The following is a 15,313-nucleotide window of genomic DNA, read 5'->3' on the forward strand; positions in this document are numbered from 1 at the left end:
GTTGGTGTTTACTTTGTGAAAATGGTCATCTCACTACTCATGCATCTTATAACAAGACTACTTGTCAAAGTCAGGAGGAGTCTGCAGTAGTGTGTAAGTGGCTGTATATTAATGTGTTTCACTTTGTTTTATAATAGTATTCATTGCCAGGTTTAGAGTTGTTTGTTTACTGTGTGTTTGACTTCGCGTTTGTTTTAGTGTGTTTATTACTGTCTATCTACTTTGTTTTAGAATAGTATTCATTACTCGGTTAAGAGTTGATTACTTACTGTGTACTGAACTTGCATTTGTTCCTGTGTTTGCATCTCTCTGTTTCGGTTAGCCACGTGGAGTTGCTTTGTTTTGCTAAATAGTGAGGAGTGTCCAATTTTTTCCCACTTAACGACACAATAGCGTGTATATATGTCATGGACGCTGTCGCAGAAGCGGCTGTGGAAGCGGCTTCCCTCATGTGAAGCCCTCCTCTTGTGAAGACCTACTTGTGTAAAGACCAGCGAGTCTACCTGTTCGAGTCCACCGAGCAAGGACAACAACAAGGCCCCACTCCACTACAGCACTTAAATATCTTTTCCTTTACTATTTTCTTTTCCATCTTTTCTAGCCCATCTTTGTTATATGTTATAGATCAGGGGTGTCAAACTCAGTTCCTGGAGGGCCGCAGCCCTGTAGAGTTTAGTTCCAGCCCTGCTCCAAAATGCCTCCTTGTGATCTTCAAGCACTCCTGAAGACCTTGATTATCTGCTTCAGGTGTGTTTAATTAGGATTGGAGCTAAACTCTGCTGGACTGTGGCCCTCCAGGAACCGAGTTTGACACCCCTGTTATAGATGGTTCTCACGATCCAGACACATCGCAACCAACACAACCTATGGCCCCTCTGCACCTCATCAACTGCTCCTCTCTCATTTGCTGTTGGACTCTGGAACTGCCAGTAAGCTGTGAACAAATTTTACTTCATTCCAGCCTTTGCCACTCAGTCAGCCCTCAGCATCCTTGCTCTGACAGAGACATGGATACACCCAGAGGATACAGCAACACCCTCCTCCCTCTCCAACAACTTCCTCTTCTCTCACACCCCTCGTCATACCGGTAGGGTTGGGGGAACAGGTTTGCCCATTCCAAACAACTGGACATTTTCACCTCTCTCATCGCTTTAGCTCTTTTGAATTCCATGCAATTACTAAAATTCAACCTACAAAAATCCATGTTGTTATTTTATATTATCCTCCTAGTCAGCTGGCTAACTTCCTTGAGGAGATGGATGTCCTGCTATCCTCCTTCCCTGAAGATGGCAGCCCATTTGTGGTTCTTGGTGATTTCAACATATACCTAGACAAGCCCCAGGCTGCTGAACTTGCCGACTATGCAAAGACTATGCACTACCGCAACTCACAGATTGGGCAACAATCTGGATCTCATATTTACATGTAACTGTACAACAAACAATGATCTTCTTACCCCTTTACATGTTTCTGATCACTACTTTGTTAAATTTAACATGATGCTTCCATCTACACTACCACATTCTCCTCCTCCATTCTCTCTCACCCACCCGCCTCTCCACTGCTGTCTCTACCTGTCTTACCTCACAAAATCTCCTTTCCTCTCTAGATGTAAACACTGCTACATACACTCGTTTTCTTGGAAATACTATGAACTACCACAACTCACAGATCAGGCAACCAGCTGGACCTCATGTTCCTGATTACTACTTTATTCAATTCAACATGACACTCCCATCTATACTACATGACACTCCCCCTTTGGGTTTTTTCGCCATAACTTCCCCACCCACCTTTACACTGTTGTCTCTACTGCTCTTCGCTTCCACCATGGAACAAAACACCGCTACAAACACTCTTTGCTCTACTTTTACAACCTGTCTAGACAGCATCTGTCCTCTCTCCTCTAGGCTAGCACGTATGACACCACCCAACCCCTGGCTCTCTGACATTCTTCCTGAACATCAGACTGACCTCAGGGTGGCTGAGCAGAAATTTAAAGATCCAGCATATCTGAGTAAGTATCAGTCTCTGCTTGCTGCCTTTTCTGATAACATTGCATCTGCAAAAACATCCTATTCTCAGGACAAGATCAACAACACCACATACACTCGCAGCCTATTTAGGACATTTAACACACTTCTCTGTCCTCCCCCTCCACCAACTGACACCTCACTGACAGCTGATGCCTTTGCCACTTATTTTACTCATAAGGTTGCAGCCATCAGCAGTTCTTTCTCAGCACCACACCCTCTCAAATACCCATGTCCTGTATGCAACTCTTCTATCTCTATTTTCTCTCCTCTGACTGAAACTGAGATCTCTAAACTTCTCCTCTCCAACCACCCCACCACCTGCCTCCTTGACCCTATTCCTTCCCACCTTCTCCAAGTCATTTCTCCATCCATCCTGCCTGCACTCAAACACATAATTAACACTCTACTTACAGGCACCTTTCCTACCGCATTTAAGCAAGCTCAAGTAACTCCACTGCTTATAAAACCTGCGCTTATCCCCTCACAAGTACAAAATTACAGACCAGTCTTCTCCTCCCATTCATGGTGAAACCACTTGAAAGGGTAGTTTTCAATCAGATCTCTGCCTATCACATAACAAGCTGCTAGATGATAATCAGTCAGGCTTCAAAAGTAGACTTTCTACCGAGACTGCTGCCATCAGTCACCGAGTCACTGAGACAGGCAAGAGAGGGATCTAGATCACCAGTTCTTATTCTACTGTTTCATCCACAATATCACCTTCCAAAATGGTCAGAAATCTAAGGATAACCATCGACAACCAACTCAGTTTCACCGACCACATCTCAAAGACAGCACAATCATGTAGATTTACACTCTACAATATCAGAAAAATAAGACCCTTCCTCTCTGAACATGCCACACAACTCCTTGTTGAGTCATTTGTCATATCTAGACTGGATTACTGTAACACTCACATTGCCAGCCTTCCTGCATTTGCAATTATGCCTCTGCAAATGATCCAGAATGCAGCAGCACGTCTGGTCTTCAATGAACCAAAGAGAGCGCATTTTACACCACTCCTTGTCTCTCTACACTGGCAGCCAGTTGCTGCATGTATCAAGTTCAAGGCTCTGATGCTGGCATCAACAACAGTCACTAGATCTGCTCCATCTTACCTAAAATCATTCCTGTAGAACTACGTTCCCACCAGAAGCCTGTGGTAGGCTAATGAGCAGCCTCTTGTTGTACCAACACAAAGAGACACCAAATCACTTTACTGGACTTCCAGCTTCACTGTACCTCGGTGGTGGAACGACCTTCCCAGCTCCATCCATGATGCAAATTCCCTTTCGGTCTTGGATGAAGACACATCTTTTCCATGAGTACTTGACCATACACTCATAATATATATATATATATATATATATATATATATATATATATATATATATATATATATATTGTTGCACTCTTATCTGTCTTGGATAATATTTTTCTGATGCAATTGAAACTTTGTAATGCAGCAATTTTCATACTACTGTCTCCTTTAGATAAATTGATTATGTTGTATTATTCCTCTTTTGTAAGTCGCTTTGGATAAAAGTATCTGCCAAATGAATAAATGTAAATGTAACATTGGACTGACCTCAGGGTGGCTAAGAGGATCTGGCACAAATCTAAACATCCTGCAGATCTGAGTAAGTATAAGGCTCTGCTTTCTTCCTTCTCGGCTAATGTCTCCTCTGAAAAAACTTCCTATTATCAGGACAAGATCAGCAACACTATAGATGCTCACAGCTTATTTAGAACATTTAATACACTCCTCTGTTCTCCCCCTCCACTCCCCACCACCTCACTGACAGAAGATGTCTTCGGCACTTTTTTCAATGATATGGTTGCAGCCATCAGCAATACATTCTCTGCACAACACCATCTCAAACACCTACCTCCTGTATGCAGCTCTTCTCTCTATGTTCTATCCTCTAACCGACCCTGAGGTCTCTAAAGTCCTCCTCTCCAACCACCCCACCACCTGCCCCCTTGAACCTACTCCTTCCCACCTTCTCCAAGACATTTCTTCCTCCATCCTAACTGCACTCACACACATAATTGACACATCGCTACATACAGTACATGGGCACTTTTCAGCTGCACTTTTCCTACAGCATTTAAGCAGGCTTTAGTCAAGTCAGGTCAAGTCAACCTTTATTTATAGAGCACATTTAAAAACAACAAAATTTGACCTGCTTTACAGATCAAACAAACAAAATGACAGAGTGATATAAAAACAGATTGATTTAAATTTAAATATAAACATAATAAAATATATAAAAACATTTAAATACAACATCAAGTATTTATCTATTTCAAACTATTCAATGATCTATTCAAAAGCTACAGAATAAAAAGATGCTTTTAAAGAAGATTTAAAAATGGCTAATGATGAAGCTGACCTCACATGGAAAGGGAGACTGTTCCAGAGATTAGGACCTATCACAGAAAAGGCACAGTCACCCTTAGATCTATAGCAGTAATGAGGAACCCTCAATAGAAGTTGATCAGAAGACCTGAGCGCTCTGGTGGGGGAGTAAGGGTGTAGAAGATCACTGATATATTGGGGCACGAGACCAGATAGTGTCTTGTAGACAAAAATCCTAATATTTAAATCGACCCTGAATTTCACAGGAAGCCAGTGTAGAGATGCTAAAACCAGGGAAATGTGATCCCTCTTTCTTGACCCTGTTAAAAGCCTAGCTGCCGCGTTTTGAACTAGCTGTAGGCGGGATAACACAGTTTGGGGCAGACAAATGTACAACGAGTTACAATAGTCTAACCTTGATATAATAAGTGAGTGGATCACAATTTCCAAGTCTTTATGGGAAAGAAAATGTTTTATTTTAGCAATAGATCTCAGGTGGAAAAAGCTACCCTTGACAACAGCACTGATCTGCTTATTAAGTAACGAGGAGTCTAAAATCACTCCAAGAATCCTCACATGATCTTGTACATTCGACGACAGAGGACCTAAATGGGCAATCAGGCAAGGTAAGTAGGGCATGGAGGAACCTAAAATCAGAACTTCATATTTGCTTTAATTTAATTGTAAGAAATTGTTTGCCAGCCAATGTTTAACATCTTCTCAGATGAATAATTCTTGTCTTCACTCACTGGGAAATAAAATTGGGAATCGTCAGCATAACAGTGATAAGATATGCTGTACTTCTGAAAAACAGAGCTCAGTGGAAGCATATACAGGTCCTAAAATCGACCCTTGAGGGACACCACACTGTAATTGAGCCAACGCAGAAGAAAAATTACCTACATTTACAAAGAACGTCCTTTCTTTTAGATAGGAGGAAAACCACTGAAGGGCCATACCCTGGATGCCAACCATACATTCTAGATGATTGAGAAGAATATTATGGTCGATAGTGTCAAACGCGGCACTGAGGTCTAATAAAACTAAGACAACAGGTGAGCCTGAATCCATGGAGAGTAAAATATAATTAGTGACCTTCAACAATGCAGATTCAGGGGGGGCCTGGGTAGCTCAGCGAGAACTGACATTGACTACCACCCCTGGAGTTGCGAGTTAAAATCCAGGGTGTGCTGAGTGACTCCAGCCAAGTCTCCTAAGCAACCAAATTGGCCCAGTTGCTAAGGAGGGTAGAGTCACATGGGATAACCTCCTCGTGGTTGCGATTAGGGGTTCTCGCTCTCAATGGGGCGCGTGGTAAGTTGTGCGTGGATCGCGGAGAGTAGCATGAGCCTCTATGTGCTGTGAGTCTCCACGGTGTCATGCACAGCGAGCCACGTGATAAGATGCACGGATTGACGGTCTTAGAATTGGATGCAACTGAGACTTGTCCTCCGGCACCCAGATTGAGGTGAGTAACCGTGGCACGACGAGGACCTACTAAGTAGTGGGAATTGGGCATTCCAAATTGGGAGAAAAAAATGTAAAAAACGATTAGTGTGGACGTGACCTTAAATTGAAATTAGGGGTGGACAATTTACCAGTATACTCTACATGATAAACCGGTAGAAATTTGGCAAACGGTATACATTTTGGATTATTGTATGTATCGCGGTAATGCAAAAATCACACGTGACAAGAAATGTGCTCCTCATTCAATTCACGTCACATGTATGCAGTATACATTCTGTCAGAGAAATTGAGGAAAATGGAGCGGCTTCAGAAGATGACATTTAAGGAAGCAAAACTGCAATGCTCCCGTTAGCTTAGTAGGGGTTTGACTCTCATTAGAGATGTATCCTAGCAACCCAACTGATAAACAATGCTGCAGCGCTAGCATTTGTGCTTCAGGTGTACGATTATCTAAAGAGATTATAATGTTTTATATATCTGTTTCTGCAGGCGTTTGTTAAACAAGCTTTAATATCATGTAATGTGGAAACAAACTCATTTATCGATATTACTTAATAAAGTGAATGTTTATCACTTACTTTGTATATCTCCCTGAGTGTGGACATGTTTGTGTGACATCATGCCCCTGCATCTCGGTGAAATCAGAGTTGAGAATTTCTGCACAAGCATACAAGTTGTAAATCTGATTTCAAGATGCATTCCATTGCACTTTTCCTAGTAAGAAGTTGGAAAATCCGACTTTCCGAGTTGAATGGAACGCAGCACTACTTTTCAAAACTTGATCCGACACTGAATGCTCAAGCAGCCTAATTTACACTTAGAAAACTCCTGATGTTGCTATAACAATGCAAAAAGCACTTACCAATTTACTTGAAGTGAAAATCAGTTCTCCTTTCCCATTTAATAAATTAAGCAATCGCATGATCATGCAGAACATCTCGTGTTTTTAAATCCATAAGGATCTCTTTCTCAACGGCAATAACAGCAGTGATGACAGTCAGACAGTGTGATCTTACGCTTTTTGCTCTTGAATTACGTACATCACTTAAAGCGTGATTGCGTCACTCAAAGCTACAAGGCCTCGACTGGGACATATTCTAAAGATCACACCCACCAAGAACAAATAAATCAATCTGATTGGCTGATGACTCTGACAATCTGACTTTAGTTGCTCATTCATTTGCACTGTTGAGGGATTCTGAAGAAATTCTGAAGACCTGATGAGGTGGAGCTCAAACTCACACGCTGCTTCAGGCATGCAATTTGTGAAACAGTTGTCACACTTTGCTTGTAAGCATCAAAGAATAAATTCTGACTGGATAAACTTTTAGTTTTTCTCTATTTGTTTGTAGATTAATTAAGAGTGGAAAGCAATTAAAAATAAAAAGGTGATTGAGAATGAAAGGATGAAAAATATTTATTTATTTGGCATGTTAGGCCAGCAGAGAAGGCTTTGCTGGCCCTGAGATATTGCCACTGCTCAATCCGGTTTCTCTCTATCGCAGCACAAAGTTCAAAACTTGTGTGACCCGTTTGAATTTTACTGAGTTTTGAGTTTTTTACCTTAAAGCGCTATGGAGAAAGTTAAAAATCTCAAACAGCAAGAGAGCTCCAAATTCTAACCAACACTGATGAGGAAAACAGCTAAAACAATATGTCATGCGCCAACAATTATGTGTCATCTGCCATGCAGATTTTTTTAAACTACACATCATCACCCTTAATAAAATTCAGTTTGAATGATATTAGATATTAGGAAACAAACCGGACATGTTTGCTTTCAGATATTAAAATATTCTCTACAGAGATAACTTAAATAATTTAGAGCCAAATGAAGCCAGTAAAATATTTGCCCCCTTAGTTACTAAATCCCCAAATCTATGAAACTGCATTCATAATGGGGTTCAGCTGGACTAGACACACCCAGGCCTGATTACTGCCAGCCCTGTTCAGTCAAATCAGCACCTAAATAGAACTTTTTCAGTAGCATGAATTTGTCTAAAAGGTCTCACCCAGTAGCGCACTTTGCCAGTGGTTCTCAAACCTGTTCCTCGAGGCTCCCCAACACTGAATATTTGTACATCTCCCTTATCTGACACACCCAATTCAGGTTGAAGAGTCTCTAATAATGAGCTAATGAGTTGACTCAGGTGTGTTTGATTAGGGAGATATCCAAAATGTGTAGTGTTGGGGGGGCCTCCAGGAGCAGAGCTGGGAACCACAAGTTCGAAAGAAATTCCAGAAATGATGAGGAAAAAGGTGATTGAAATACATCAGGCTGGGAAGGGTTGTAAAGCTATTGCAAAGGCTCTGGGACTCCAAAGAACCACAGTGAGAGCCATTATCTCCAAATGGAGAAAACTTGGTACAGTAGTTTACCTTCCCAGAAGTGGCCAACCTTCCAAAATTCCTCCAAGAGAACAGCAACGACTCATCCAGAAAGTCACAAAAAAGCCAAGGACAACATCCAAGGAACTGCAGGCCTCTCTCGCAGCAATAAAGGTCACTGTTTATGACTCCACTATCAGGAAGACACTGGCTAAAAATGCCATCCATGGAAGAGTGGCGAGGCAAAAACCACTGCTAACCCAGAAGAACATTAAGGCTCATCTGAATTTTGCCAAAACACACCTTGATGATCCTCAAACTTTTGGGAGAATGTTCTGTGGACTGATGAGTCGAAAGTGTTGGAATAGTATGGTAGACACGAGTTCCTGTTACATCTGGCATAAATCAAACACAGAATTCCACAAAAAGAACATCATACCTACGGTCAAGCATGGTGGTGGTAGTGTGATGGTGTGGGGCTGCTTTGCTACTTCAGGGCCAGGGCGACTTGCAATAATTGAGGGAAACATGAATTCTTCTCTCTAACAGAAAATTCTAAAGGAGAACGTCCAGTCATCAGTCCGTAAATTGAAGCTCAAGCGCAACTGGATTATGCAGCAAGACAATGATCCAAAGAATTGGAGTAAGTCCACCTCTGAATGGCTCAAAAGAAGCAAACTTTAATTTTTCGAGTAGTATAGTCAAAGTCCTGACTTGAACCCGAGTGAGATGCTGTGGCAGGACCTTAAATGGGCAGTTCATGCTGGAAAACCCTCCAATATGGCTGAACTAAAGCAGTTCTGCAAAGAAGAGTGGGCCAAAATTCCACCACAGCATTGTGAAAGACTGATCTCCAGTTATCGGAAGCGTTTGGTTGCACTTCTTGCTGCTAAAGGTGGCACAACCATTTATTAAGTTTAAGCGGGCTGTTAGTTTTTCACATGGGTGATATAGGTGATATTTTTTGCTTCAATAAAATATATATATATATTTGAAAAGTGTATTTTGTGTTTATTCATGTTGCCTTTGTTTTATGTTATATCTCGTTTGAAGATCTAAAACAATTTAGTATGAAAAATACACAAAAAAAAGAAGAAATCAGGAAGGGGGCAAATACTTTTTCATAAAAGTGTATATTTCATATACTTATACTACCGGTCAAAAGTTTTTAAACACTTGACTGAAATGTTTCTCGTAATCTTAAAAATCTTTTGATCTGAAGGCGTATGCTTAAATGTTTGAAATTAGTTTTGTAGACAAAAATATAATTGTGCCACCATATTAATTTATTTCATTATAAAACTCAAATGTAATAAAAAAAAAAAATATGTTTTTGAAATTGATGACTTGGACCAAATAATAAAGAAAAGCAGCCAATAAGTGCCCAGCATAGATGTGAACTCCTTCAATACTGTTTAAAGATCATCCCAGGGTGATACCTCAAGAAGTTGGTTGAGAAAATGTCAAGAGTACATGTCTGCAAATTCTAGGCAAAGGGTGACTTCTTTGAAGATGCTAAAAAACACATTTTGATTTATTTTGGATTTTGTTTAGTCACAACATAATTCCCATAGTTCCATTTCTATTATTCTATAGTTTTGATGACTTTACTATTATTCTAAAATGTGAAGAAAAACAAATTATAATAAAGAATGCGTGTTTCAAAACTTTTGACCGGTAGTGTGTGTATATATATATATATATATATATATATATATATATATATATATATATATATATATATATATAATTTTATTATTATTATTATTATTATTATTATTTTACTTTTGGATTATTTCTTTGTTGCGTTGCTTTCAGAAGATGTCAAGTTTCTTGAGGAAAGTTTATAATAAAAATAATAAATCTAGTCAACATCAGACTGAAATGTGGCATAGTGTGCAATTAAGCATTATGGTAAGGTTGATTTAAAACCAAATTGAATTTTTTTGTTTTTACTCTGACTATGTTTGTCAAGTTTCAAATAAAGAGATAATTAATTAAGAGGTAGTTATGTTCATTTATAAAGTACTTAATTAAATTACTAGTTTATTCAAAAATAGGAATTACAATATGGTTATTTAATATACACATTTTTTTTATATATATATATATATATATATAGATTAAAAAAAAAAAAAAAACGTTAAAAAAACTTAAAAAGATGTAAAAAGATTCATATCGTGATATAAGATTTTGGTCATATCGCCCACCTCTAATTCAAATATAACCCACTTTGCACTCACACACAACCAAGACACACAAGCACAAACCCCTAAGCCAGGTTTGAAAAGAAATACACATAAACACACACTCGCACAAAAACAACATCTCGGGATTATAAAACAACACACACACAGTGGCATGCACTGAGATTTTCCACCCCAGTGCACTTCAACTCTGTGAATAATTCAACTGCACAAAAATAAAACCTGACTCCTCACACAGACAACACACACACGCAGACAAAAACACACAGGCCAAGTCTAACTCATATGGTTCTTTGCCGAGGATACAAACTGATAACAAAGAAACTTGCCATTGGTTTTCGCCCCAACACACAGACTCACACACACACAAACACTTCCCACCTGAGTGAGGGCCAACCTAAATTGCATAAAAAGGATGCCCTAATGTTTGACCAAGCAGTACTTAACCATTGTGTATCTGCAAATGTGTGTTATCAGTGTTTGAGTAGCATAAATATCCACCAACTAAATTATTGAAAGGTTCTCCATCTGCAGCAAAGCCGTACTGCATTAAACAATTTACACATATACAGTACAACAGCAGTGGCCCTACAGCTGCCCTAGTGCCGCAGTTTGAGGCCACAACAAGCAGCAGTGCTGCCCTTTAACTCTAAAAGAGAGTGTTTCTCTCTTTCTCTTATTCATGCTCAGACGTTTCCTCCCTGCTGAAGGCTTTCCCCCACATTGCATCTTTCAGTTTGCATTACATTCATAATCTAAGACTGTGTGGCTGTTTCTGCTTACTACACTCTGAAATCATTATACACCACAGAGCAGATATGATCAGAGATCATGGCTAAGAATCTCTTATTCTTTTCATCAAACAAACAAAGATATTTAGAAGAATATTTCAGCTCTGTAAGTCCTCACAATGCAAGTGAATGGGTACCAACATTTTGAAGCTCCAAAATGCATATAAAGGCAGCATAAAAGTAATCCACTATAATAGCCCAGTGGTTAAATCCATGTCTTCAGAAGCGATATGATGAGAAGCTATTTTTATGGAAAAAGCATGGAGGTGGAAAAATCACATCCCTTTAAATGACCCCAGTCATACACCCTTCTGGATCTGTATCCACCATCTGTATCAACGACTACAGTACAGTCTATAGCATATCTATAACTAGTACTAATAATTTTCTTTCTTCTAATTCATCAATGTAAGATCTTACTAGTCGACATATCATCATATAAAAATGTTCTGCAATGTATCAACCAAATATTTTATCAATTATATTCTACGTGAACATCTCTGATTGCTTACATTATGGCCTTGATTACTTCTGTGTAACTGGCTCACTGTTTATCGAGTGGAAATACTTAAACAATGAAAATCATTAATGTGAGAGCAATCAGTCAGTTGAGCAGATTTGGAAATGGAGCCCAGTTTTTAATCATAAAATTATAGAAGAGATTAGTTTCCTTTTTGTTAGAATGCAAGGCAGAACCATAAAAAAGTGCAATAAATAAAGTTAATTTAAGACAAATCACCTACAAAACAAAACAAAAATCCTTTTTTTAATTCAGGAAGTCCTAATATACTGGTGCAAGTAACAGCGGAACTCCAGGGCTAGACTGAACTACTGCAATACAGAACAGTTACTGGATCTGCACCCTCCTGTACTCACTTCTGCAAATCTATGTTCCCTCCAGAAATCTGCAGTCAGTGAGTGAGCGGCACCTCAAGGTACCACCACATAAAGGCAGAAAAAAAAAATCTCCAAAACCTTCATGTTCAATGTACCTACATAGTTGAACGATCTTCCCCACTCCATCAGAACAGAGGCTTTTTGTCTTGGAAATTTGTCTTGTGGCACTTCTCTTGTCTTCCTATGTTGAATCTATTTTGTTGTATTACTTTTTTTGCAATCTGATGTGGATAAAAGTATCCGCTAAATGAATAAATGTATATGGGTAGAGGCTTGATTACATATGACAATGCTTTAAAGGGATAGTTCACCCAAAATTGAAAATTCTATCATCATATACTCACCCTCATGTTGTTCCAAACTAATATAACTTTCTTTCTTCCATGGAATGCAAAAGGAGATGTCTGGCAGAAGGTATATTCACTTCATACAATGAAAGTGAATGGTGACTGAAGTTGTCTAAATTTTGTTCTCTCTCACACACACACACACACACACTATCCATCTATTTATCTAAATATCTAGGTGTGTGCGTTCATGAATTAGTTTGAGACCCTCTCTGCAGCTCTGACTCACTGAGCAAAAGATCTAATCAGAGTTATGTCAGAGTTAGCATGCCTCAAGGACTAAAACACACACACAAATTTTACTATCCCTGCCCTGAAATGGACTGAAATCAGACTTCCACATAATCCTAAAAAACTATAATCCTGAAATGTGCACATGCCCAAGGTCCACGCATACTCAAGGGTCCCTTCTAGACTTTTCCTTGCGTGCATGACAGCACACAGCCATGCAGCCTAGATGAAAGGTCCACATAGCATGACACTTTGATGTTATAGTGATTTAATATTCAGATTAATGTTCTGTCAATATGGGTTTTCAAAAGTAAATTCTTTAACTTTTCTTAATCTTGAACATGTACTGTAATTAAGTTCTTAGATAATACATTGGTAAACTGGATAATATATTGGTCACCTCCTGACCTCACTGTATCTTTGTATGTTGAGATAATCCATTGTAAATTATTTTTATTAGCAATATTTATTAACTACTTGACACATTACATTTCTTGTTTAATGCCAGATTGATTGGTGAATTTATGTGATAATGTCACATGACTCGTATTTAGATACAATGGACTCACCCCAGTTTATCAGAAGCACCAATCAAGAATGCAAACTAAAGACATCCATTGGATCAATTAGGCTAATCATAAATAATCAAGTAATCATAAGTTCATTTTAAATGATCACCTTATCCTATGTGCGTAACAGCGTAATTTAAGGGTTATTTTAATTAGGATTTAATTGCAATATACAGTCAATACAAAAACAGAGGCATGTAACCTCATAATATAGGCTAACTATTAAAAAGCTTTAATGAGTATGGCACTTGATCATAAGAAATCCGCACTGTTGGAAGGAGCGTTGCTTACCCGACAGTGTGAGAGCGACAAACCAAAGTCCTGAAGTCATTAGAGCAGCCATATCCTCTACGATCCCCACCGTCAACACTTACTTCAACTAAACGGTAAAGATCTTGCATTAAGGTCCGATGACCAGGCCCTTTACATATCCATTTACCCCATAGACTTCACGACCCTCCCTGTGATTAAAACCAGCAGAATTAAGCACACGACAATGAGCTGCCCAGGCTCGTGCGCCTCTTTTGTGTTCAGCTTATGATAATATGCGTGTCTTACGCCAGAAGAGCTGTTCTGTTCCCTTTCGGTGATAATCACCCACAAACGCGACCGTATTGTTAAAGCATTTTGGGTTTTATCTTCTGTACTCGATCTGACTCACGCGCTCTCGGCAGACGAAGCACCTCTCTTGCGCGCGCGGAGACTAAACATCCACGAGCGCAGTCATTTAACTCATGTTAAAATAAGTCTTCTATCCCAAATATCCCAGTGCATGCATTACTATGCTTTCAAATAATATTTTAACAAGCCTTTTTGCTTTCCACCAACATTTTCAAATGAGAGCGCAAATTATGGCACATATCATAATCTATCAGCTATGATAGTTATTGGTTCAATTGCACAAATATAATGAGTGTAAACTGGCTCCGCTTTCTTGCGTGAGCAACTGGCTAGGTGTGTGTCACGGGGGCAGGAGAGTTTACTGTTTGTCTGTTCTGCACTATGAAGCATAAGGAAACAGTTCACTAAACACAGATTAGAACCTGGTTGATCTCTTTCGCACATTCCATATATTTCTTCATGAATATCCTGTGATAGTAACATTTTAAATTAATGTTCCATTGGGTAGGGGTTTATAAAGGGGTTCATTAATGACTATTAAGTGATTAACAAATGCATCATAAATAATTTATATGCAATTCTAGAAACATTCTGCATAAATGGACACTTTCATCCAACACTTGTTAAATAGTGAGCATCTTAACATATTATAAATGCTTAAAAAATGCGCTTGTTCATACTTATTTTAATCAAAAACATAATATGCCTTAATTCATGGTTTATGTTGAAAAAAATTGACTATTATAGTCTGATTAAAAGGAGGGATTATATATATATATATATATATATATATATATATATATATATATATATATATATATATATATATATATATATACAGTATATACAGTACTGTGCAAAAGTTTTAGGCACTTGTGAAAAATGTTGCATAGTGAGGATGTCTTCAAAAATAATGACATAAATAGTTTTCATTTATCACTTAATGTCATACAAAGTCCAATAAACATAAAAAAGCGAAATCAATATTCGGTGTGACCACCTTTGCCTTTAAAACAGCACCAGTTCTCCTAGGTACACCTGGACACAGTTTTTCTTGGTTGTTGGCAGATAGGATGTTCCAATCTTCTTGGAGAATTCGCCACAGTTCTTCTATCTGTTTAGGCTGTCTCAATTACTTCTGTCTCTTTATGTAATCTCAGACTGACATGATGTTCAGAGGGGGGCTTCATGAGGGCCATGCCATCTGTTGCAGGGCTCCCTGTTTTTCTATTCTAATCTTTTCTATTTGCAAAAGTAATGTTTGGGAGTCTAACATTTATATTTCCTATTGACACACTAAAGCTGAAGATATAAATAACCATCTTAAGACAAATGCTTTTGTGAAACATATTATGTGCCTAAGACTTTTGCACAGTACTGTATATATTATTTATTTATTATTATTTTGCTACAGTGCGCTTTATGTTTATAATTACTGTAATGTCTGGACTCGC

At 38.6% G+C, this 15,313-nt stretch overlaps 1 protein-coding gene across 1 annotated transcript in view; it reads right to left on the reverse strand.

Annotated features, from left to right (window-relative positions):
• Positions 1–13,941, reverse strand: part of chrnb5b (cholinergic receptor, nicotinic, beta 5b) — a 35,844-nt gene extending 21,903 nt beyond the window's left edge. Inside the window, exon 1 of the mRNA XM_051658048.1 lies at positions 13,530–13,941. Coding sequence (XP_051514008.1) covers positions 13,530–13,581 — 52 coding nt within the window. The 5' untranslated portion in view covers positions 13,582–13,941. The remainder of the gene's footprint in view (positions 1–13,529) is intronic.
• Positions 13,942–15,313: the final 1,372 nt, after the last annotated feature.

Source organism: Myxocyprinus asiaticus, chromosome 27, assembly GCF_019703515.2.
Source record: "Myxocyprinus asiaticus isolate MX2 ecotype Aquarium Trade chromosome 27, UBuf_Myxa_2, whole genome shotgun sequence".
NCBI lineage: Eukaryota > Metazoa > Chordata > Actinopteri > Cypriniformes > Catostomidae > Myxocyprinus > Myxocyprinus asiaticus.